This window comes from Cricetulus griseus, chromosome 2, assembly GCF_003668045.3.
Source record: "Cricetulus griseus strain 17A/GY chromosome 2, alternate assembly CriGri-PICRH-1.0, whole genome shotgun sequence".
NCBI lineage: Eukaryota > Metazoa > Chordata > Mammalia > Rodentia > Cricetidae > Cricetulus > Cricetulus griseus.
Window position 1 is genome coordinate 413,950,019 of NC_048595.1, and position 25,763 is coordinate 413,975,781.

The 25,763-nt window shown below is 39.3% G+C and overlaps 1 protein-coding gene and 4 non-coding genes across 7 annotated transcripts; all 5 read left to right on the top strand.

Annotated features, from left to right (window-relative positions):
- The first annotated feature begins 458 nt into the window (after positions 1-458).
- Positions 459-23,654, top strand: Nop58 (NOP58 ribonucleoprotein). 3 transcript variants are annotated; one of them, XM_027396995.2, is made up of 15 exons: positions 460-711; positions 3,420-3,496; positions 5,871-5,923; positions 8,903-9,024; positions 10,001-10,137; positions 11,586-11,650; positions 12,517-12,651; positions 14,253-14,398; positions 15,098-15,224; positions 16,255-16,418; positions 17,325-17,459; positions 17,750-17,811; positions 19,875-20,008; positions 21,984-22,147; positions 22,586-23,654. In XM_027396995.2, the coding sequence occupies exons 1-15, from the start codon at positions 667-669 to the stop codon at positions 22,634-22,636; spliced, it is 1,617 nt and encodes a 538-aa protein (XP_027252796.1). In that variant the 5' UTR covers positions 460-666; the 3' UTR covers positions 22,637-23,654. The 3 variants fall into 3 exon arrangements, with proteins under 3 accessions (XP_027252797.1, XP_027252796.1, XP_027252798.1); XM_027396997.2 differs by lacking the exon at positions 460-711 and adding an exon at positions 6,132-6,247; XM_027396996.2 differs by lacking the exons at positions 21,984-22,147; positions 22,586-23,654 and adding an exon at positions 20,486-20,619 and having other exon boundaries at positions 459-711.
- Positions 5,035-5,121, top strand: LOC113833114. Its single transcript, XR_003481745.1, has one exon. It is a non-coding gene; the product is annotated as a small nucleolar RNA SNORD70 (small nucleolar RNA).
- On the top strand, positions 6,028-6,112 carry LOC113833116. Its single transcript, XR_003481746.1, has one exon. It is a non-coding gene; the product is annotated as a small nucleolar RNA SNORD70 (small nucleolar RNA).
- On the top strand, positions 14,448-14,526 carry LOC113833112. The gene has a single exon (XR_003481748.1). It is a non-coding gene; the product is annotated as a small nucleolar RNA SNORD11B (small nucleolar RNA).
- LOC113833117 lies at positions 15,283-15,364 on the top strand. The gene has a single exon (XR_003481747.1). It is a non-coding gene; the product is annotated as a small nucleolar RNA SNORD11 (small nucleolar RNA).
- Positions 23,655-25,763: the final 2,109 nt, after the last annotated feature.

A 25,763-nucleotide genomic window follows, 5' to 3' on the forward strand; every position in this document is an offset into this window, starting at 1 on the left:
ACAGGGTTTCTCTTGTACCCCCTGGCTGTCCTGGAACTCACTCTGTAGACTCAGATGGCCTCGAACTCAAGAGATCCACCTGCCTCTGTCTGCCAAGTGCGGGGATTAAAGGTGTGTGCCACCACCACCCGGCTAGTTCTGTATTTGTTTAAAGATAAAATATGTTTAAAGATAAAATTTACATGGCGGGGGCGTGGTAAAATGTGGTGTAATTATATATACATACTGTATATATATATGTATGTATAGGCTTATAAATTATATATAAATGACATAGAATTTGCTCGCCCTTACATAATCGTGTAAACTGGCAGCGTCAAAAATCAGTTCAGAGCCTCAGTGTCTCGCGATATTTTCGTGCCGCCTCTCTCCCGACTCTTCTGCCGGCGGGAAAATCCAGGAAATGACCGCACGCTCTACGGCAGCGACTGGCCGGAAGTGACGTTGACATCCCAGCATCCTTGCAGAAGGAGAATCGCGCATTTGCTGCTCCGTGCGGAGAGGTGTGGAACGTTTGGGCGGCGTGGTCCAGCAGCTCCCGGGGAGGCGAACGCATTTGCGCTCTCGCTTCCGAGGCCTAGCGGGCCTTCAGTGGCCGAGAGGTTAGGCGTTTCAGTGGGGTGAGAGCTCGCGGCCAGCCGCGCAGCGCCGTGACCCGGCCTCACCATGCTGGTCTTATTTGAGACGTCCGTTGGCTACGCCATCTTTAAGGTAGGTCAGATGGAGGTGTTGAACCGAAAGGCCTGTGTGGGACAGAGAGTGGGATAAGACTTAAAAGAGAGATCGAAACAGCTGAGCACATTTGAATGTCTTTTTAAGTTCCTGGGCTCCGAAAGGATGTGAAAAGTCAAGGGCCGGATGTTCAATTGAGATGAACACGTGGCTCAGCGGACTGCTTTAGATGACTTGCACAGTTTAAAAAAATGGACAGGACCCATTTTGCAAGTGGCAATAAAGCGTTCTTTTAACAAGGTATTCGCCGTAGATAAATCCTAAGTCTTCGAACTTGTTAAGCCAGCTTCCTGTCACAGAGCTACACCCTCAACGTAAGATCAGTTGTTATTTATTCATTTAGTTGGTTCCTTTTGCTTTTCGAGACAGGTTTCTCTGCAACTCTGGAGCCTGTCCTGGCACTCGCTCTGCAGACCTGGCTGATCTCGAGCTCACAAAGATGTGCCTGTATCTGCCTCACGAGTGCTGGAACTAAAGGCGTGCGCCACCAGTGCCTGGCCATTCATTCATTTGTTGAGGCAGGACCCTGCTATTTGCCTTGGCTGACCCGAAACACTATTTAGAGTAAGGAGATAAAAGCCCGAGCCCAAGATCAGGGTCCTTCCAGGCAAGATTGGAAGCTTTTGAGTAGTGACTTAGTGTAATTTGTTTTATTAAGATATTATTTTATTTGGTGATGGTAACAGGAAGATGAAAGGAAGGGCCTTACTTTTGCTTTTTAATGTAGACGACATGAGTGTTAGTCCTCAAACCCAGGACAAATGCGTGAGGTGCCCATTAATATATAAGAGCTTATTCTGGCCGCCAGTCCACTGGTTGCAGGGGCCTCCGGGGCTGGACCCCTTATATGCCAGCGTCACTGATTCCTGTATAACCCAGCCATTTTGAGTACGCCAGTCTCGTGGCCACGAGGCTCCTGGTCCCTCAGTTCCCTCTCCTCATGACCGATTCAGTCTGGACTCTTCCAGATGCCCCTGGTTGTACTCTCTCTCATCTACATTAACCTCTACCTGTACCTGCTCCCCCCCCCCCCCCCCCCCCCCCCCGCCGCCTCCCTTTCTTTTATTCAGTGAGATTGCTTGAAATAAAGTGGCCAGGATTGAAGGGACTTTCTCGTTTAGGAAGGCTGTTGAGACGGTGCTCATGATATCCAATTTGGGCTGTCTGAGGCTTGTCAATAAGCTGTGGTGATGTAATTGTGTAAATCAGGGAGTTCATAAATTTCAGACTTGAAGCTTAGGTGAGAAATCTAATGGGTGCTATCAATTTGAGTGTTCTTTGTTTAAATAGGGGAAAGTTTATGAATTAGCCTACAAGTTTATCAGCATGGAAATGATAGAATGGCATTTTCCTACACTCTGATGCTACTGAAATGTGGGGATCGGTGAGGTAGAGTGACTACTCTGTACTAAACAGTCTTCTCAACTCTACTAATAGAAAATTTTCATCCCCATTCCCACCCCCGCGGCAGACACACACAGGGTTTCTCTGTGGCTCTGGAGTCTGCCCTAGAACTAGCCTCAGGTCTCAAACTGTGTACAGAGATCCGTCTGCCTCTGCCTCCCGAGTGGTAGGATTAAAGGCCTGTACCACCACATTTTCTAAATTTCTGTGTTAACATAGGGCAAAAAGTGCTAGATAAAACAGCGCTTGTTTGTTTTAAGATGGTGTCTCTACAAACCCTGGCTGTCCTCGAATTCACTCTGTAGAGAGGTGGCAAGAACTCAGAGATCTGCCAAGTGCTGGGATTAAAGGCGTGCACCGCCACCACCTGGCAATGTGTGACTGTTCTATGATATAGGTCTGATAATTACCAGCTGTATTGCCATAAAATTATATGCATAACTGTATATTATCTTGTGTCATGATCAGCATGCTCTTTTACAAATGCCAGTTAGATAACATGTCATTAATTGTAAAACATCCCAATTTCAGGGGTATTTGATAAAGGGAGTGGTAGATTTGCCTTATCCTGTTCTTGGAGTTGATTTATCAGAGTAATGTTGTTGAAACAAAAATCTTTAATTTACTCTTGGCTTTATGCGAACACATAAAGAGAGTCTCTAAAGTGGGTCAGAGGATGTAGCTTAGTTGGTAAGGATGCTTGCCCGACTGTATAAAGCATAAACTCGGTATGGTGGCACATAACCTATAATCCAGCACTGGAGAGGTCAGACAAGGGTTTATTTTTAATTATGTATATTTGTGTGTGTATATGTTGAGTGCAGGTACCTGAAGAGGACAGAGTAACCCAATAAATACCCCTGAAGCTGGAGTCATGGGCTTTTAATGACCCTCCATATGTAGGTGCTGGGAACCTGACTTGAGCCCTAGAAGAGTAGTACAAACTACCACTGAGCCATGTTTCTAGTGCCAAAGTATGCCCATTTTATTTGATCAATTAACTCTACTTACAGAAATCTGTTCTTAACGTGTATCAATACAAAAGTATGTTTAACAGTTTAGGAAAAAAATAGAATCATCTTAAATATCAGTTGGCAGAAGAAAATACAGGAAGGGTTCTCAACGAATGTAATGAGGTTTCCTATTAATTTGACCATAACTTATACTATGTAAGAACTAGCTCATTTCAATAAGAGAAGCCGGTATTTTTCATGGTATTTATAACTTGAACAGTGTAGCTGTTATGTCTAAACTGCCATTTGAAGAAAACTGGTTTATTGCAGGTTCTGAATGAGAAGAAACTTCAAGAGGTTGATAGTTTGTGGAAAGAATTTGAAACGCCAGAAAAAGCGAATAAAATGTAAGTAATATTGAATCTTAAGGATTTAGGCATTTATACTAGTTTGTGGGTATCTCCTCTTTGGATGTTATTTTCAACTTACTGGTTTATTGGGGGGGGTTGTTTTTTGGTTTTTTGAGATAGGGTTTCTTTGTGTAGCTTTGGAGCCTATCCTGGCACTTGCTCTGGAGACTAGGCTGGCCTCAAACTCACAGAGATCTGCCTGCTTCTGCCTCCCGAGTGCTGGGATTAAAGGCGTTCGCCACCAACGCCCGGCAACTTACTGGTTTTTAGAACATAGGCTGTCACAGTTTTGTATTGTAGACTACAGTGGACAATGCCCCAAGATTAATGTTCTATGAGATATTTGAAGGCACACTATCATTAAGTGTAATCCTTTTAAAAGTACTAATTGTAGCTGGACAGAGGGGAGGCAAAGGCAAGCTGATCTCTGTGAGTTCAAGGCCAGCCTAGTCTACAAAGTGAGTTCCAGGATAGTCCTATTATACAGAGAAACCCTATCTCAGAAAAAAATTAAAAACAAACAGGGGAGGGGCAGTAATTGTACAAACCAAGGAAGAGTTAGTTTTTAGGGCTAATAATTCAAATGCTTTCTAACTCATTCTATAGTGTATTCATGTTCCATGATTCATTCTTAGCTCTAGGGTGTAATAAGTTAATTAGGTTGTTGTAAATCCTTGAAAAGTATACCATGTTTCTTCAAGGTCTTTTAACAAGAAAGTAAAATACAACAATGGTAACTAAATGGGTTAGAAGAGACAGTAGATTTTTCTTTAAAGTAAGTCAGGGTTGCTATTTCACCTTGTGTAATAGCCTACACAAGGTCCTGAGAAGAAACTATAATCCTATTGGTACTTGTGGATTAGAAGGGATCCTATCCATGGAACTACATATTTGGTCATTCATCTACTACTGCTGATAAATACACAAAAAATGATAAACACAGAGAAAGTGCAAAATGAAGTGTAGTTATATCATTTGTGGTGTTCCATCAGCAATAGCATTATTGAATGAATGGAGAGAAGTTCATGATACACCAAGGAAAATGAAGCTTCAGAGTAGTTGGCTATTAAGCATTAGTGATTTATGACTTTCTGGATCCTTGAACATTTAGACAAGTTCTGAGAGACATAGATGGCACTTTATATACATGCAAAAACCAGGTTAGAATAGGACCAAAAAAAAAAAAATAAGATGGGGACTTTGTTCTTTTGGGGTGGGGTGGTTTTTTGAGGCAAGGTTTCTCTGTAAACAGTCCTAGCTGTCCTGGAACTAGCTCTTGTAGACCAGGCTGGCCTCAAACTCAGATATCCACATGCCTCTGCCTTCTGAGTGTTGGGCTTGACGGTGAGTGCTACCATCTCCCAGCAATACTTTGTTCTTAACATCTGTGTGCTTTTAAGTGTGCATTTGATGGACTAGACCAGCATTTACCCTTCCCAGGTAAGAACACCTCGCTTCAACTAATACTTTTTTAGGCATATAGAAGACTAGTTTTTCTATTTTAAAGCGTATCTGCTTTGCCCGATTAATCTTTATTCATTGCTGTCAATGATGTATTCCTTTTGGAACTGAGTCTAAGTGATTTAACAAAATTTCGTCACTACCACTGAGACAGCAATGAATTATTAATACATTTCTTTGTACAGAAAATATCATGAATATAAACTATTTAGGCAATAACAGAAAGCAAGTCTGACAATAAGCTTTTTTTTTCTTCTTAAGGAGTGGGAGGCAGGGTCTCACAAAGCTCTTGCTGTCCTAGAACTTGCTCTGTAGATCAGGCTGGCCTCAAACTCAAGAGATCTGATTGCCTCTGCCTCTGGAGCAATGGGATCAAAAGCATGCTCCCACCACCAGTGGACTATTTTGTACTTGGTGTTTGTTTGTCTAGTTGGTGGTACTGAAGATAGAACCCTGGTCCTTGAATACACCAGGAGAATAAATTTCCAACTTTTTGTTTGTTTGCTCTTTGTAGTCTTGGCTAGCCTGGAGCTTAATAAGTGGACTGCACTGGCCTTGAACTCACAGAGATCCTTTTGCTTCCCAACTGCTGGGATTAAAGGAATATGGAACCTCACCCTGCACTTTCATTTGTATTTATTTTTTAAAATAAGTTGAAACAAGGTATAAGTAGTTACCTGCACTGTCCTTGACTTTGTAATCCTCTCTGAGGATTCCAGCTTCTGAGTAGCTGGAATTACAGCTCTCAGAAGCTGGATGTGACACACATTCTCAGATGAATGTGTGTCATCGCATCTCCCAAGGTTGTTCTGCTAGTGCATGCTGTAGACATCCAGCTTCTCTTTTCTGGCTACATAGCTTTTTGGAATCACCGTGTTCCAATAATGTATTTGTTCTCTTTTTATTCTAGAGTAAAGCTAAAACATTTTGAAAAATTTCAGGATACAGCGGAAGCATTAGCAGGTAAAGTAAGAGGATAAAGAATTTATTTTCTTTTTTTACTTTAAAAATTTGGTATTTTCTTCTTATTAAAAGGCTGTTTTCTTCAGTTGCCTGAGTTAATCTTACTCAATGTTGTCAATGATGCATCCTTAATGGAACTGAATTTAAGTGATCTAACCCATTCGTCACTACCACTGAGACAACATTGAGTTAGCTTTTTTCACCATAGGGCTGGTTTCCCCCATGTGATGAGAGATGACAAGTGCTTAAATTGATCTCCCGGTGGAAACCAATAGCCTAATGCAGAAGCACAGTTCAGTAAAAGCTGTTCTACAAGGGACCAAGGTAATGTGGTCATGTGCCCAGTCTAATGCTTGTATTAATTCAAGGGGAAAGTTGAAAATAGCTCCCTGAAATAACAAGTGCTAATAAAGCTCTCCAGAGAATAAAAAAGCATATCAGTATTCAAAACTGAGGGGAAATTGAATTCTTTAAAATGTAAATAAAATTGACCTCATCATGGGCGAACAGGCATGTTCTGTGTCACTAATCAGCTGATTATTTGATATAATTTGAGAACAAAGGACTATTAAGAATGGTTTAGAACTAGACAAAGTTTTTGTTTATTGGGGTTTTGTTGTTTGCTTGATTTTTGGTTTTGTGCTAATGAATTGATTAAAATCTTTAAAACAGTCCTGTAAGAGAAATATTCTTTCTGCTATAAGTGGTAAAACACAGAAAGTTTATAATAAACATTTTTTGAAGTGAACTATGTCAGGAGTGCCATCATGGAAACCTCTAAAATGCCTTAGCTGATAAAAAATGTTTTTTATCAGATGGATCCGTTTTTTTTGTTGTTGTTGTTTTTTCCCAAAGTAATTAATTATCTGTGTCTCAAGGCAATTATTTGTTTAGCTTGAGACAGGTGTATGTAGCCTAAGATAGCCTTGCAACTGAGGATGACCTTGAATTTCTGGTCTTCTGCTTCGAAGTAGTGGAGATCAGACCCAGCACTCCAACTAGCAATATCCCAGATCCCATGAGAGTTGGTGTGGGGAGCAGGTATACATGCCAGGATACATACATGAACATGAGAGAACAATTTTGTGACATCATTTCTCTCCTTTTATCTTTACCTGGAATCCAGGAACTTGATTTAGTTTTGTAGGGTTGAATGGCAAGCATTTTACCTACTGAACCATCTCTCTCTGGTCTATAAAACAGTTTGGTCAAAGCTAAGTAGATTGTTTAACACTGTAGATCAGTGTTAAACAATTTAAATGTAGCTTTAGAGTCTCATGGGCTGTGGTACTAATATTAATGTATCAGAAGTTCATGGTATTTAATAGAGCTATTTATTCCTCTAACATTGGGCAACTAGTGAGAGTTCTCGTCACCACAATAGGTCTAGGGAGTCAAACTTAGATGCCCAGCTTGGTGGCAAAAGCCTTGGCCTTGGCCCACTGGCCCCATTTTTGTTAGAAGTTACTTCTATTTATCTATCTATCTATCTATCTATCTATTTATTTATTTATTTATTTATTGTGCCAGGCATTTGTAGTGCACACCTTTATTCTCGGGAGGGAGATGCAGGCAGGCAGATCTCTGAGTTCGAGGCCAGCCTGGTCTACAGAGTGAGTTCCAGGACAGGCTCCAAAACAATACAGAGAAACTGTCTCAAAAACCAGAAAAAAAATTATTGCATGTAAATAGATGTTTTGTCTGCACACCAAAAGAAAGGGCATTGGATCCCATGGGGTTACGTTATATTGGGTTGTGAGCTGCCATGTGTTTGCTGGGAAATGGACTCAGGTCCTCTTGAAGAGCAGCCTGTGCTCTTCATCACTGAGTCATCTCTCCAACCCCCAGAAGCTATTTCTTTGTCCCTTCACCGAAAACAGGATTTCTGTGTAGACCAGGCTGGCCTCAAACTCGAGAGATTGACATCTTCCTTCTGAGTGCCGTGATTAAAGTCACAGCACCACACCCAGCTTTTGAAGTTATTTCTTAAAATATATGAGATTGTTTTTGATGAAATGATAACTATTTCCAGATGATAATCTGGAATAGAATCTAAAGTTAGTCTAGTATAGGGATTTTGTATTTAGAAAAATACATATTTAAGAGAAGGGCTTTTGTGCTAGGTTAAGTAACTTGGGTCTTATGGATCATAAACTAGAGATGGGCTGGGGAGTGGCTGCTTTTCCAGAGAACTCAGCTCTTCCAGAGGAGCCCATCACTCACATGGCAGTTTACAGGTGTTCGTAATCCCAATTGCAGGGAATCTGGTGCTGTCTTCTGGACTCTACAGTTACTAGACATGCAGGTAGTGCACAGGTATACATGTAGGCAAAATAATGTATGTAAAAAAGCAACAACATTTAAACTAGAAACATCAAGTTCAACTTTAAATTATTCAAGTATGTGTTGCTGAGGATCAGGCCCAAGGCTTTTCATGTGCTAAGCAAGTATTCCATCCCCAGCTCCAAAAGCCTAAAAATATAAGTAAAAAGAATGAAAGGAAGAAGTCTGTTGGAAGCAGTGTATACAGCATTAGAAGGTGGAATGAAATAGCCAGGTATAATAGAATACTCCTAGATCACAGCACTTGGAAGGCTAAAGGAGAACCATAAGCTTAACTCCAATCCTCCTGCTTCTGCCTCTGAAATGCTGGGATCAAAGTATATTCCACCATGCCTGGAATTTATGAATGGGTTTTATAAAATTTATACATTGGTGTTTGTGGTTTTTCAAGACAGGGTTTCTCTGTGTAACAGCCCTGGCTGTTCTGGCATCTACTTTGTAGACCAGGCTGGCCTGAAACTTAGGCATCCACCTGCCTCTGTCTCCCAAGTGCTAGGATTAAAGGCATACACCAACATGGGTCATTTTCATTTTAAAAGAAACACTTGGACCTTTTAAAAGCAAGTATTTGCTTTAAAATTTACATGAGAAGAGCTCTCTTAGTTATAATACATATTTTTCTGTTTTCCTGAAAAGCATTTACAGCTCTGATGGAGGGCAAAATCAATAAGCAGCTGAAGAAAGTTCTGAAGAAAATAGTAAAAGAAGCCCATGAACCTCTGGCTGTGGCTGACGCTAAACTAGGAGGGGTGATAAAGGTAAAGGAGCCATGGTTTCTGTGCCTGCAGAGCCTGCCCTCTGTACTAGGTTGTCATGAGTTTTCATAATCAGTCTTTTTCTTTTAGGCAGCATAATAAGCTCCAGTAGAAAATAAAGATAAACAAAAAAGGGATAAAATAAACGCTAACTCTGTTACTCATAGAGTCTATTAACATGGTATGACAACCGTCACATAACTTTTTATCACATTGGAAGTTTTCAGTGGCTGGTGTAAAAGTACAAGAGGGAAACCATTAAGTGAATTATGGTGGCGTAAGCCTGTAATAACTTGTACAGTATAATATAGAAATGGAGGTGGTCTGTATCAAGGAGTTACTGAATAGAGGGGAAGTGGACAGATATGACACAGGAACATTGTTAAGTTTTTTTGTTGTTTTTTGTTTGTTTTGTTGGTTGGTTGGTTGGTTGGTTTTTTTGAGACAGGGTTTCTCTGTGTAGCTTTGGAGCCTATCCTGGCACTCGCTCTGGAGATCAGGCTGGCTCAAACTGCCTCTGCCTTCCAGTGCTGGGATTAAAGGCGTGAGCCACCAATGCCTGACTCATTGCTAAGTTTTAAATACAGTTTTGTGGTTTTTTTTTTTTTTAATTCAACATCTTTATTGTTATTGTATGAGTATTTTGTCCTTGGTTATGTCTGTTGCCTGGTCCCTGTGGAGGTCAGAAAAAGAACATGAGATCCTCTGGGACAGGAGTTACAGTAGCTTCGAACCACTGTGTGGGTGTGGCAAATTGAACTCAGGTCCTCTCCAAGAGCATCCATCTTTCCAACCAATCAATACTATTAGATCAAATTATTTCACAACTCACTGTGGTGGCACATGCTGGTCGTTCCAGGAGGCTGAGGCAGGATTGCTCCTCTGAGTTTGAAATCAGTCTATGCTATATTAGTGAGTCACTATCTGAAAACCAAAAGATGGTTTTTCAGGAAAACTATTTTTCATCTTGTTCTTATAGGAAAAGTTGAATCTCAGCTGTATCCATAGTCCTGTTGTTAATGAACTTATGAGAGGAATTCGATCACAAATGGATGGCTTGATTCCTGGGGTAGAACCACGTGAGATGGCAGCCATGTGTCTTGGATTGGCCCACAGGTAAGACTTAGAGAAAGAATGCTCACTTTTATACATAGATTTAAGTGTACTATACTTAAAATGATACCAGTATTTATTTAATATGAAGATGTTGCTATTGCTCACCTTCAGTATAGCTGGTAAGTGATGTAAACCCACAGAACCTAGCTTTTTAAGATTTATTTATTGTGTATATATTGTTCTGCTCACATGTATCCCTGCAGGCCAGAAGAAGGTGGTTGTGAGCCACCATGTAGGTGCTGGGAATGGAACTTCTAGGACCCCTGGAAAACCAGCCAGTGCTCTTAACCTCTGAGGCATCTCTCTAGCCCCTATTGCCTGTATTCTTAAAAACATCCTCATAGGATTTCTTCTCCCCTGTATTGTTGGATCGTTTCTCTTGTGTGCTTTCTCTGCTGTGGTCTGGGAGAACTTTGCTATGTGCATATGTACATGCTGTGTACTTAAGGTCAGAAGAGGTTGTCCTTTATCATTCTCCCTATTCCTTTGAAGCAGTCTCTCTTGGAACCTGGGACACAGGATTCCGGAGCTAGGCTAGAAATCAGCAAACCCTGTCAATCTTCCTGTATTGGAGCTAGAATTTTTTTTTAAGATTTATTTATTACATATACAGTGTTCTGCCTGCATGCCAGAAGAGGGCACCATACTGAATTGTAGATGGTTGTGAGCCACCATGTGGTTGCTGGGAAGTGAACTCAGGACCCCTGGAAGAGCAGTCAGTGCTCTTAACCTCTGAGCCATCTCTCCAGCCCCCAGAGCTAGATTTTTTGTTTTTTTTTCGAGACAGGGTTTCTCTGTGAAGCTGTCCTGGAACTCCCTTTGTATACCAGGCTGGCCTCGAACTCACTGATGCCTGCCTCTGTCTCCCAAGTGCTCCTTTATTAACCACAGATCCTTAGCATATGGGATGTTGCTATGCTATAATCATCAAAAGTAATGGTTTAACAGCTGGCACATGCCTTTAATCCTAGCACTCTGGAGGCAGCGGCATGTGGATCTCTAGTTCCAGCAACACTCAGAAACCCTGTTGGGGGGAGGGTTGTGAGTATATTACTTATAAATAGTTAAGTGCTTTAAAAAAAAACAGACAATTCTTTGTGATAAAAATCAGAGATACTAAAAACATCCTGCTATGTACAGGAAGCCCCCTACAGCTTGCAGTTTTAAGGCTACAGATGTCCCCCAGATCCCACATAAAAATCCTGGGCATGGCAGCACTAAAATCCCAGCAAGTTCCCTGAAGCTCATTTGCTAGCCTACTAACCTATCCTGCACATTCCAGTCCATTGAGAGACCCTGCCTCAAAAACAAGGTGGACCTCTAGCCTGTACTTAGGCTTAGGTACCCACTCATATGAACACACAAGTCAAGGGAAGGGGAAAATGGGATTTGTTTAAAAGTGCTTTTTTAAAAATTGCTATCTAATTTTTTCTCTTCATCTTCCCCAGCCTGTCTCGATACAGATTGAAATTCAGTGCTGATAAAGTAGATACAATGATTGTTCAGGCAATTTGTAAGTAACGGCAATCTGATCTGTTTAGTTCTGTTTTTACCCAGCTGTTGTTACTAATTTTGTCTGTTGAGAAAGATGGACTAGAATTTCAATGAGTAGCTAATTGGGAAAGCAGAGTAGAAAAAAACGATTTAGTTTGATGCTTGTGAGATAATCATGTTGTTAATGCTGTATTATACTGATTGATTTTGTTTTCCATCAATGCTAAAACTGCAAGAAGGCTCTGTGTAGTTGAGTTGTGTTTTTCAACTAGCTTTTTTTTTAGATTCTCATGAACAATTTTAAGAAACATGCAAGTAATAAAAATTGCTTTGACCAACAATTCTATTATTAAATGTGTATCAAGAATTAAAATCATGGACTTAGTTTTGGGTTACCATACCTATGTTCATAGTATTATTTATACTAGCTGGAAAGGAAAGTTTTTACCAATCAATGGATAAAGAAAATGTAGGTACAGATAGACACAATAAGATGCCATTTGACCTTTGAAAGAAATAACATTATACATGTCAAAATGAGGAAAACTTTACCTGTAAAAGGAGCCAAACTGTGCAGAAAGGACCAGGATTTAATTTCCAGGACCCATATTTTGCCTTACAACAATGCAGGTCCAAGGGATCCTACCTAATGTCCTTGAGGGGCACCAGGCACAAACACAAAAGAGACGCCTAGAATAGACCTTCATAAAAAGGTGTTAGATTTTCAGTTTGGAGGGTAATGGAACTATTTTGAAAACAGATGGTGTTAATGCTAGTATGGTATGAGTCAACTAAATGCTTGAAAATGAATTATTCAAGACAATTTGTTATGTATGTTAACGTCTATCAGTCTCTCATTAGTTTTGTTTTTATTTCATTTTGCAGCCTTATTAGATGACTTGGATAAAGAACTAAACAACTACATTATGCGGTGTAGGGAGTGGTATGGCTGGCACTTCCCTGAGTTGGGGAAAATTATTTCAGATAATTTGACATACTGCAAGTGTTTACAGAGAGTTGGTGAGTCAATTGTTTACCCTTTATAAGTTATTGAAAAATAAATGAATGAAACTTAGAATTGTAATAAGCACTTAAGATTACTGAAGTTTTACTGGCATTGGTGGCGCACACCTTTAGTCCCAGCACTTGGGAGGCAGAGGCAGGCAGATCTCTGAGTTCGAAGCCAGCCTGATCTACAAGAGCTAGTTCCAGGACAGCCTCCAAAGCCACAGAGAAACCCTTGAAAAGCCCCCCCCCCAAAAAAAAAAAAAAGATTACTAAAGTTTTAAAAATTTCAAATGTAGCTATTTCATATTTTAAAACTGAGCTTTAACTTTGATTTTTTGGGGGGTGGGGTTCGAGACAGGGTTTCTCAGCTTTAGAGCCTGTCCAGGCACTTGCTCTGGAGACCAGGCTAGCCTGGAACTCACAGAGATCCACCTGCCTCCCAAATGCTGGGATTAAAGGCATGGGCCACCAAAGCCTGGCATAACTTTGTTCTTTTTTTAAAGTAACCTCTTTTTAAATATCTAACTTTACAAATACTATTAGATTTTTGCTTAAATTAGAAATAAAGAAGAGGGTGGCGCAAGATGAGACTAAGAGACATATTAGTTTATTATAGGCCCAGCAGAGTAAAGAGACTAAGAAAGAAGAGGAACATGGTTAATGGCTGACCACCATGGTTGGTCTCCATAGAGAGGCAGAAAGATCGAGTAGAGAAGAGATCAGAGAGAAGAGTAGAGAGAGCATTATTGGGCAGGGGTCTGTCTTTTGGTTCTTTGTACCTGGTGTGCAGACTTAGTTCCCATGGAACCCTAGGCTGACCAAGGTTCTGTCTGAGTGGATTCTGCCAGGTAACAAGGGCAGGCCAGCATAATGCCTGAACCTTTCAAATACTAGATAAAGCTCCAAATGATCCCAGCTGACTCAGATAACAAAATTATTGTTTATCAACCAGTTTCCATAAATGTTGCTTTCAATATTATAGCTATGCATTAGTTTGGGTTATGGAAATTGATTACATGAGAAATCGAAGGCAAAAGAAACAGGTTGAGTATACATACAGTAGGATAATAATGTTGAGTCTTAAGTGATATCAAGGTGCGTTATTAGCTCTGTGAGGTGCAGCATAAGTATGGTCTCTTTGACTATAAAAGATCATTTCAACTAGGTGGTGGCAGAGGCAGCACATGTACTCATGAGGTAGAGGCCAGCCTGGTCTACAGAGCTAGTTCCAGAACACCCAAGGCTACACAAAGAAGCCCTATCTTGAAAGCACAGACACACAAATATATGTAGTTTCAGAATATTGCATCCAGTACATCCTCACATATTATCCTTAATCATTTTAGTTTTTCAAGGCAGGGTTTCTGTAGACCAAGCTGTCCTGGAACTCAGAGAGATCCGCCTGCCTAGGCCTCCCAAGTGCTGGAGTTAAAGGTGTGAGCCATCACCACCTGACAATTTTATTTTTATTTCTAAATCACTTTTACCTAAGGAAGCCAAAGTCAGGCTGGTTCACATTTGTATAGCCACTATTTGGGTTATCTCTGCATGTATGTGCCCCCCCCCCCCATTACCCGAGAATGATTCTGCATCATCTTCTGTACATTCCGTAGGTGACAGGAAGAACTATGCATCTGCCACTCTTTCTGACTTGCTGTCAGAGGAAATGGAAGCTGAAGTGAAAGCAGCCGCCGAGATATCTATGGGAACAGAAGTTTCTGAAGAAGATATTTGCAACATTCTACATCTGTGTACCCAGGTACATTATACCCACAGAGGCTATAGTTGAAGTCTGTAGGTGTGTTTACTGATGGCAATGATGATTTTTGCATTGTTTGCCTGACAATATATGAAGGTATTCAGTCACTACCTCATCTGATGCCATCTTTTGTGTATACTTAGGTGTGGATGATGCAATAGATAATGAAGTAATGCATATTATTGCCATTGGTTTTTGTTGGGGTTTTGATTTTTATGAGACAAGGTCCCTACCTTGCCCTGACTGTCCTAAAACTCACTGTTGTATAAACAAGGCTAGATTAGTATTTGCAGAGTTCTCTGTCCCCTGAGTATGGAATTAAAGGCATGAGCCACCACATCTGTTCTGAGTGTTGTGTTTTGAACAGTGATTTAACCCAGCCAGTTCCTCAAGACTACAAAGATGGGTTAATTAGATTGCTAAATTCTTGAGTTTTCTGTAGTTTTATTCTCAGCCTCCTGAGTGCTGGGGTTATAAGCATGCCTAGCTTTTGGATTTATTTTTAGAGATGGTTATTACCAACCTCCCTACGCCAGCCTCAAAGTCCCATGCTCAAGTAATCTTGCTCCAGCCATTGCAATATTGAGAAGTTACCAGTGTGTTTCTATATGTATCTCTATATGTTGATCTCTTAATATTTTCCAAATGAATTATATACTCATAACATTTGTGACTTCTTCATTTAATTCCTCATTTTAGGTGATTGAAATTTCTGAGTATAGAACTCAGTTGTATGAATATCTGCAAAATCGAATGATGGCCATCGCACCTAATGTTACAGTTATGGTTGGGGAGTTAGTTGGAGCACGGCTCATTGCTCATGCAGGTGACGGTTTTAATGTGATTTGTAAACAAGTGTATAACACTACATACTAAGGACCATGGTACAATGATGATTGCTGTTGCTTTGCCTGATTTCATTTTGGATAATGAGGGCATCTTCAGTCACTACCTCTTCTGAGAGACTATGGTCCTTGGTCAGAAGGCTAAAGTTAGTTCAGTATCATTTTAGTCATAAGTTCAAGCCTTGGCATCAAAAAGAAAAATTCATAAGATCAGATTTTGAGTAAATTTTAAAAATTACAGTATTAGCTGAATACATTTCTAGACTTGATCACAGCAGATTTCTTTGAAGCTAGAGTAATTCTTTCAGTAGTATCAGACAAATATTCTATTTAAGTTCCCTCTGCTGTGAGGTCATGATACCTGTTGGCTGTTTCCGTGATCTTCACCTGTTACAACATATAAGAGACAAGCAGACTGCCTGGATTGTGAATCTGTACTTTTTTTTTTTGTTTTTTATTGGTTTTTTGAGACAGGGTTTCCTCTGTGGTTTGGAGACTGTTCTGGAACTGGCTCTTGTAGACTAGGCTGGTCTTTTGGTTTTTTTGGTTTTTCAAGACAGGGTTTCTCTGTGTAGCTTTGGAGCCTTTCCCGGCTCTGGAGGCCAGGCTGGCCCTGAACTCACAGATCTGTCTGCCTGCCTCTGGCTCCCGAGTGCTGGGATTAAAGGCATGCACCACCAATGCCCGGCTTAAGTATATTTCTAATGATTGACTACAGCAAGGGTAATATAAATAATGTTGACTCCATATCATTGATATGACCTAATGTATCTATTGAAATAGCATACTTGCTTTTCAGAATCTTCGAAGATGATCAAATTGCTAGTGTTCATTTCACTCATGGGAATATGCAAGTGCATGAGTATCTCAAGTTTCCAGTTCATAGCTTTCCTTGCACTCAGAATAATAGGAAGCATTTAGGGTTTTCAGAGAATTCAGTTCCTTTCATGCAGAACCTTTCATATACCTGAAAGAACTTTTTTTAAACTTTTTTTGTTTTTTATGTTGTAGGTTCTCTTTTGAATTTGGCCAAGCATGCAGCTTCTACAGTACAGATTCTTGGCGCAGAAAAAGCACTTTTCAGGGCCCTTAAATCTAGACGAGATACCCCTAAGTATGGGCTCATTTATCATGCTTCTCTGGTAGGCCAGACAAGTCCCAAACACAAAGGAAAGGTGAGTTGTGGTTTTTCCACTTTTTTCCCCCAAGAAGTTAGTGTTTGCTGTTGGCATGTATGTGTACTATTATGTGCATGCCTGTTCTCTGGTGCTAAAGGACATTAGATCCCTGGGAACTGGAGTTCTTGGTGGTGTGAGCTGCCGTGTCTATGATGTCTATGTTGAACTGTACAGAACCAAGTTCTCAGTAAGACCAGCAAATGCTGTTAATATCTGAGGCATCTTTCTAGCCCCTGAGCTGTATTTTTTTCCAACTCTAATTACAATGAACATTAAAACATAGTTTCCCTTCAGCTTATTACAATATTTAAGTAAAAAACATTTTTATACATTAATTGATAATAAATTGTAATTTGACCTATTGTTTGTCAAGAACATCGGTCTGTATTAAGATACAATCTGCTGAACTTTTTTGAAAAGCCAGGTTTGGATGTCTATTTTACACATTTCTTTGTTTAGATAACTAATTGAATAGGGCTAAACTGCAATTTGTGAAATTCAGAGCACATTAATAAAAGTAAAGGATAAACTATAAATTACTTTGAAGAAGGGCCCACAAATACTTATCCTTGCTCTTCTGTCTAAGATTGAGATTAAAGCCTCACACATGCTAGGTACCAGCCCTGAAGAGATTGTGTGTGGTGCCTGCAGAGGTCAGAACAACTTGCAGGCATCAGTTCTCTCCTTCCCTTGTATAGGTCATGGGGATTGATTACTTGGTTATCAAACTTGGTTTGAGTGGAAGCAAAATAGGGCTAGAGAGACTGGACCAGTACTTTTCAATCATAGGCTTAGAGTATATGGTAATTTATTTACTATAATTTTCTCATGAGTAAAGATTGTGAAGATTTTACCTCCTTGGAAAATAGTATTGCTGCCTCTGACTTTATGCTTTGTTAATAGATTTCTCGAATGCTGGCAGCCAAAACTGTTTTGGCTATCCGATATGATGCTTTTGGTGAAGATTCCAGTTCTGCAATGGGAGTTGAGAACAGAGCCAAATTAGAGGCCAGATTGAGAATTTTGGAGGACAGAGGGGTAAGAATCACCCTGTATGTGGCAGATGTTAACCTGTCGAAAGTTAATGAAGTATAGTTTCATGAGCACAAAATCACCAGTTAACATGGCATTTTGTCATATTTCTTGGTATGCTTAATAGTATATTTTCTACTATATGGAAAAATATCTTTACATTAGCCAAGAACAGATTTGTTCAAGATTTTTGTTGAGATACTTAAATTAGCAAAGAAAATTATCACATGCTGCTGTGTGCTATCCAATAGATGTACTGTAGATGTTGACTTAGTAATTTTCATTTTTCTTCTTAGATAAGAAAAATAAGTGGAACAGGAAAGGCATTAGCAAAAGCAGAAAAGTATGAACACAAAAGGTAAAGTATAAAGTACATTGTAGGATAGTTGCTTGTTATTTAAATGTTTTGACTGCCTTTTTTATTGTAAACTCAGTATGAATATCCTTCTGAAAAGGGGGTTGGAGAGATGCATTAGCCATTAAGATCATTTGTTAAGGTCATCTTGCAAAAGACCAAGATTTTGTACCAGCTCACAACTAGGGACACTTGTACACATGCATACAGACAAAGCTCTCATACATATAACATGAACTTTTTAAAAAATCTGTGACAGGGTTGGATCAATGGCTCACTAGTTCAGAGCATTTAACTGCTCTTGCTGAGGACCTGGGATTGATTCCAAGCATCTATATAGCAGCTCTCAACTGTCAGAACACACACGTACTCACGCTCACACACACATATACACGAAAAACCATGACTCTTGTTTAAAAGTGTAAATAAAAATTGTATTTATTTAGCATGTCAGTATTTTGAGAAATGTATGTAATTGTGAAATCACTAAGTTAAGCTCTCAGGTTACATCTGTTTTGTGTTAATACTTAAATTCTTGAGCAGTTTTCAGAAATATGTTGATTACGGTCACCACCACCATAATGTCCACATGCATCTATAATTTCCCTTGTCATTTAGCTTTTTATGCTTGACTTTTTTTTTTTTAATTATGGATAAATTATTTTTTTACATGTGTTTGTGTGTGTTTGGGAAGTGTATGTAGGTGGGCAAGCCACATCATTTAGGTGGCGGTCAGAGGACATCTTTTAGTTGTTTCTCCTTCTACTGTGTGGTTCCCAGGGCTTGAAATGATGTGGTCATTTCAGGCGTGGTATCAAATGCTTCATAGAGCCCTCTTGATGGTCCTTCATAAACATGTATTTAATTCGGGTCTTCACTCATGCTGTAGTGTATTATTAACAATGGAACCTTTTCTTAAAACCCAAGGTCAGCTTAAAAGATACAGTCCATATCTGTATGTAAATGGATTCTTTGGTTGTCATTTGAGGGATGTTTGTAAGTTCTGCATCTTTTATGATAAACTGACAGTGTGTCAAGGTCCTTCAGTAAAACACTTTGGAAAATGGAGGCAGTATAGCTAGAAATTCGTGATATCCATCGTCACCTATATAGCAACACAGGATCCTCTTAAAAGCAAATAGCTGCCCTGGAATTCAAAATTATTCTTACTTAGTATCACATTTCTCGGATTATAAGCATATGCTACCATTAGTAGGTATGTATGAATTTTAATGAAATCATAGAGAATAAGTGGACAGCAATATTTAACAGCAGTCTTTATAAGCATATAAAGCCCATCATTTGGTTGACTTGTGTGACTCTTTGTTGTTAAATGATAAATATTTACAGCTCATAAAGTTGAGCAGCTATTCATGTACAGCTCAGCTGGACATGAGCTCTGCTCATGTGGTTCCACATTCCTGTACTTGACACACTTGAAACATCGGCTATGTAAGAAGATCAGTGTGTTTTCTTCTTTTTTTCGAGACAGGGTTTCTCTGTGGCTTTGGAGGCTGTCCTGGAACTAGCTCTTGTGGACCAGGCTGGTCCCGAATTCACAGAGATCTGCCTGTCTCTGCCTCCCAAGTCCTGGGACTAAAGGTGTGCACCACCACCGCCCAGCTAGTGTGTTATCCTTTGTTACTCTGCCACTTAGGGTTGTGATAAAGATATGTCTTTATGAGATTGTGTGACACTTTCATTTGATGTTTAGTTACCCAGTGATCTATAAATCAGTGCAGTTTTACTTTTTTTTCCTTCGAGACAGGGTTTCTCTGTGTAGCTTTGGAGCCTTTCCTGGCACTCGCTCTGTAGACCAGGCTGGCCCTGAACTCACAGAGATCCACCTGCCTCTGCCTTTCAAGTACTGAGATTAAAGGCGTGCTAAACCAGAATTTATTTGGATCACTTCTTGAGTTTGACTGACTTGCCTAAACTACCCTACAGCCACTAAAATGAAACAGCATTGTGTGCTTTTGTCTTCTCCAACAGCATTTGCTTTTTTCTTGATTATTTCAGTTACATGTGTCTGTAAAGATTTTCCACAATTTATTTGTTTTTTTCAGTGAAGTGAAGACATATGATCCCTCTGGTGACTCCACACTTGCAACTTGTTCTAAAAAACGCAAAATAGAAGAGGTAGATAAAGAGGATGAAATTACTGAAAAGAAAGCAAAAAAGCCCAAGATTAAAATTAAAGGTTAGTTTGATTTTTTTTTTTTTTTAAGGACTTTGGATTTTTTGCGTTTATTTTGTTGGGTTGGGGGAGGATGGTACAGTACACACAGAGGACATCTTGTATGACTGAATCCAGAAAGTAAAAAGACTTGTCCATAGACTTCCTGGTAAATGCCTTTACTCAGGAAGCCATATTGCTGGCCCTAGTTGCAATTTTAAATTTAATTCCTTAAATAATATCTTGATCTTTAAAAACTATGGACTTCTTAAGTATTGGAGAAATGTCTACCATTGTATTCGATGAAAACTGATGGTATCTTATTATGCCATTCTGTATTTTGTGAAGTTAAAATATTGTTAAATTAGGCTTTACAGTATATTTTTTCAACTATATTTGTAGTGTTGGGTGGCTTCTAAATTGGAACCTGAGTTTTAGTTACTTGATTAAGAAAAATGTAGATTGATGCCACAATGGTTTTCTTCATTCTTTGGTTTATAGAATACACTAGAAGAATATCGTATTGCAGCCTGCTGTTCATTATCAACAACAGTGTCTCAAGTGAAGTTGATAATAAGCAAGTGCCCCATTTATTATACCTGATGTTGAGTGCCTGCTAGCATGGTCAGAGTAAAACAGATCCAATGATTAGTTTCTCGTTTGAGAACATTTGTTCTCAAAAATGTATTGTTGGGCCTGGAGAATGGCTCAGAGGTTAAGGGCACTGGCTAATCTTCCAGATGTCCTGAGTTCAATTCCCAGCAACCACATGATGGCTCACAGCCATCAGTAATGAGATCTGGTGCCCTCTTCTGGCCTGTAGGGATACTTGCAGATAGACTACTGTATGCATAATAAATAAATAAATATTTAAAAAATAAAAATGTGTTATCAATAGATGTAGAGAATTGGCAGAGAAACTATAAAAGATTTATTTAACTTGTGTTTCTATTTTCCTAATTGAAACATTTGAAAACTAAAACAGAAAACCAAAGTCTTCTATTATTTGCAAGCATATTCCAGAATGGTTACCTTGTTTAACAATTTGGTCCGTTGCCTCTCTCATGCACCTGCTAGTGCACAAATACATGTTTCGCAGAATTCTCGCTTAGGCTTGTCTTGGTACCACTATCCTCCATCTTTGACCCATGTGCAATCTCCCTAACTGCTTCATCTTTATCCTTAGTATTTATTATTGTCTTTTGTCTAGTGTATCATTTACTCATGTCTCACCCATCTCTCACTGAAGATTTATAAAACTAGGGTCCCTGTGGGTGTATAAATGTTTTTCTAGAGATTAGAAGTCAACATGAGGTGTGTTGAGCCTTAGTTTTGTTCTTGTTTTTGTGGGAGGATCTCACGAGCTCTGTGTAGATTGATGAGCAGGTTACAGGAACACTTCTCTCTACTTGTCCCCAGCTATGTAGGGTTACAGGCATACAGCACTATGCCTGACTTCTTGGGTGCTAGAGAACATAGCCACGTTCAGGTCCTTATGCTTGTACAGTGGGCATTTGAGCCATTTCTCTACCTTCAGGATCAAACTGATAAGTGCAAACAAACATTCTTGTGTAGGTGAAGCTACAAAAACTCCCTCCCCTTGACCTTTTCTAATGTGGTACACTCTTCCAAAACATCAGACTCCATAATTGCTTGATCTTAGCAGAAATGCTGATTTCTATTATGTAATAGCTCATCATGAAAAATTACTTCTGGGTGGTCTAGATTATTTTATGGTTAATGGTATTAGACAAGGAGAGAGACTCCTACTAGAAGTTTCCAATTACAAAATGATCATGATAGCCAGGTGTTGGAGGCAGAGGCAGGTGGATCTCTGAGTTCTAGTCCAGCCTGGTATACAGAGTGAGTTCCAGGACACACACACCCCAAAAAAATGATCATAATAATAAACACTGGAGAGTTTACTATGACAGAAAGAAAAATATTCTAGGGTTTGAGGGAAATGATACTAATATAATTCTAATTCTTCCTGTGCCAGCTGAGGTAGAAGAGGAGGTGGAGGAGGTAGAGGAGGTGGAGGAGGAAGAAGAACAGGTAGAAGAGGAGCCATCTGTAAGGAAGAAGAAGAAGAAGGATAAAAAGAAGCACATTAAGGAGGAGCCGCTTTCTGACGAAGAGCCATGCACCAGCACAGCAATTCCTGTATGTGATTTTGGTTATTGTCTTTTATCTTTTGAGTTTATTTCAGGTCATTTTAAAGCAACCTTAAAAATATAGATGTTAATAATATGTATTCTATTCTTGGTCAGAAATAGCAAGGTGTTTGATAAGAAAAATAAAGCTGCTCAATTGTATTAGAGGCCATTTCTCCTTTCGTTTTTTTAACATGAAAAGAATTTGCTGTAAGGGAGGAAGGAATATATATGGTTTGATTTTTGTTTGCTGTACTAAGGATTGAATCGTAGGCTTTTTGCATGTAAAGTAAGTGCTCTGTGCTCCATCACACCCCAAGCTCAATGTTTGTTGAAGCTTGCTTTTCTGGCATTGCAGTTTTAGATTTTAGTAAATTTTACACTTTTTGTAAGGAAAGATTAATATATTACCGCTATTTCAAAAGTATTCTTATTGGTTATTTTTCAGAGTCCAGAGAAAAAGAAGAAAAAGAAAAAAAAGAAAGAAGCTGAGGACTGATGGAAAGGAACTGTAATTCTGTCACCTGGACACATCATGCTTAAGATTCAGTTGGGAGCATATCAGATGCTCTATAAAATAAGGGAGGCAAATCCAACCATGATTATCTATAGCTTCTCAGTCTGTTTTTTGTGTCTTGTCATCAATTGTTAATCTTATAGTCTTTGATACACAAATAAATATATTTTCTTTGTATTATAAGGCAGTTCTGTGATCTCTTTATATTTTAGGTAGAGAATATTTAGTTCTTTCTATGATTGACTTGGCATTTATTAGATTTTGATTGTTATTGTTGAAAAGTGAGTTGTCAATTATTGGAAATTCCAAAATTAGAAATAGCCTTTTTAAAGTGGTGCATAGATGGGCCAATTTAAGATCTTGTGTTTTTTCTTGTCTTCTCGTATTTTAAAACTGAGCAGAATGCTGTTACCTGCTCCAGAAAGTAAGAAAATGGATGTGATTTTTATCATTCGCTACTTTTGATGTATGTGTTTTGAAATGAGGTCTTGTGCCTACATTCAATGTGTAGCCAAGAATGACTTCACTCCTGGCCTGCAACTCAAAGAGCTCTACCTGCCTCTACCCCTGGAGTGCTGGGATTAATAGTCCATACTACCACCACTTGACCTGTTTTCAGCTTTAAGGATTGAAATCATATCTACTTAGCACACTAAACAGAAGGGAAGGCATGGTGTGCTGTTTTGGTCAATTTTATGTTTAAATACCGTATTTGAATTTAGTTCTTTGATTGGTCTTGAATGAGCTGCATTTTTAACATAATAACATAATTATTAGTTTCATATTAGGTCTCAACTGTTTACTCAAGCTAGCCTAGAGTGTTGAGGTATGCTACCACACTTAACTATAAAATCTCATTAGATATGACTGAGGATGTTGTTCAGTAGGTATTGTCTAGTATGCATGAAGCCACAATGCTACCACCAACAGGAAATTCTCCACTCACACCTTCAAGTCTTAATGTAAGTTTGTTTTTTGGAATAAACTGTCTCTGCCCCTTGCTGTCTGGCTCCTTGGTTTCACAAAGTGCAGCTGAGCTTTTTCCCCTCCTAACTTAAAGCGACTATTTGCAGTTGTCACAGGGTTCTTCCATTGCCTTTGAATGTTTTGAGTTTAACATGAAGTGTAATGGGTTTTAGCATGTGTAAGACCATTTACATGCTTGGTTCATACTTACTAGCCCAGGTGTATCAGAGACAAACATGGGTAGTAACAAACTAAGTTACAGTTAATCTGAGTTTTGAGGTATTTAAGAATGGGTGTGTTGAACAGGGCGGTGGTGGCACACACCTTTAGTCCCAAACTGGGGAGGCAGGCAGATCTCTGAGTTTGAGATCAACCTGATCTACAAGAGCTAGTTCTAGGACAGCCTCCAAAGCCACAGAGAAAACCCTGTCCCTGAAAAACAAGCAAAAAAATTTAAATTTAAAAAAAAAACAACATTTTTTTTCCGTTTTGTTTCTTACTCTGTCCCTTCATTCTTGACCTGTCTTGGCATATAATACAGCCTTAAGTACTGTAGTGAATTTATAACCCAGGGAAAACTTAGTATGTTTTACTAAAATTAAAGAATGCTATTTCATTTGAGACTTGAGAGAGAATTGCTGTAAGTTTGAGGTCAGTTTAGGCTACATAGTAAGCCAATGTGCTATACAGCAAGACTCCAGAACAAATAAATGTCAGAAATGTTTTCAGAAACTGACCTTGAGGAAATAGGTGAGGTTTTTCCATTTTGAAAAAAATTTTAATGTGAATTTCTGTCTGCCTTGTACATATGTGGAGGCTTCAGGACAACTTCTGTTATGTGGGTTAATCTTTTTCAACTAGACAGACCATCTTGGTTGTCTTATCTGCTTTGTCCTGTGGCCATTCTTAGAAGTCAACTTTGTTTTTTTCCAATTTTTCTGGTTTTTCAAGACAGGGTTTTTCTGTGTAGTTCTGGCTTTCTTCGAACTCAGAAATCTTCCTACGTCTGCCTCCCAAGTGCTGGGATTAAAGGTTTGCACCACCACTGCCCAGCTAGAAGTCAACGCTTTAATGACCATTGCTGTTGTTTTGATGGGATCACACCAGCTCGGGCATCACTAGCCCAGGCTGGTACACTTGGCATTCTCATGCGTTTGTCTCACAAGTATTATTACGTTTTAGCTACCTTGCTACTTTTTGAGTTGTTATTGTAGATTTTTATGTATTGTATTGGTGTTTTGTCTGCTGTTTGTACAAGATACCTGCCTGGTACCCATGGAGGCTAGAAAAGGGTATCAGATCCCCTGGAACTGGAGTTCCATATTCCATGTGGTTCTGGAATCAAGCCCAGGTCCTCTGGAAGAACTGCCAGTGCTCTCCAGAGTTTCTCTGTAACCCTGGCTGTCCTGGAACTCTCAGAGATCTGCCTGTCTCTGCCTCCCCAAGGCTGGGATTAAAGGTGTACACTACAATCATCTAGCTCCATTTCTTATATATGTAATGAACATTTTTTCCCACATAAGGAAGACCATACATAAGTACCCTTTGTTTTAATTTCATTTGAATAATTTTGGGGTTGGAGAGATGGTTTTAGTTAAGAGCACTGGCTACTTTTCCAGAAAGTTCTGGGTTTAATTCCTAACAACCACATGGTGGCTCACAACCATCTATAGTAGGATATGATGCCCTCTTCTGGCATGTAGGCAGACAGCACTGATATCTAAAAAACAAAACAAGAAAACATAGGTAAAAAGAAAAAAAATTAAGTGTGGTACAAATCAGTATTCCTAGCTTTTGGGAGGTGACAACAGAAAAGTCTTCAGACACATACAAAACACCTTTTGAGTCTTGAGTCTGTTCATGTACCTGCTGACCACCACTCTGCAGATGAGGCTTAGGATAGCTGACCAACGAGGCTTCTGTCCTTGATATTAACGAAGTCACCAATCCTCATGTGCTCTATCAGTCAATAATTCTGAAAATGATTCCCCAAGATCTGACTTATGCTGGTACAAGCAAAGGGATTCTAGTGCTAAGCTTGTTAACCATTTCCCTAAGTTCTCAGAAAATGCAACCTTCAAAGTTGAAAGGTAAACTTTAGCATAGCTTTGAGTATATCTCCTGAAAGTAACTAAAGGCAAAC

What these genes read in the sequence shown, in the direction of transcription:
- Nop58 (XM_027396995.2), top strand. Translation starts at nt 667, where the DNA reads ATGCTGGTCTTATTTGAGACGTCCGTTGGCTACGCCATCTTTAAG. An exon ending in TGTCTTGGATTGGCCCACAG is followed by an intron (nt 10,138 to 11,585) that starts GTAAGACTTAGA and finishes CATCTTCCCCAG; the next exon opens with CCTGTCTCGATACAGATTGA. An exon ending in GCCCAAGATTAAAATTAAAG is followed by an intron (nt 20,009 to 21,983) that starts GTTAGTTTGATT and finishes TTCCTGTGCCAG; the next exon opens with CTGAGGTAGAAGAGGAGGTG.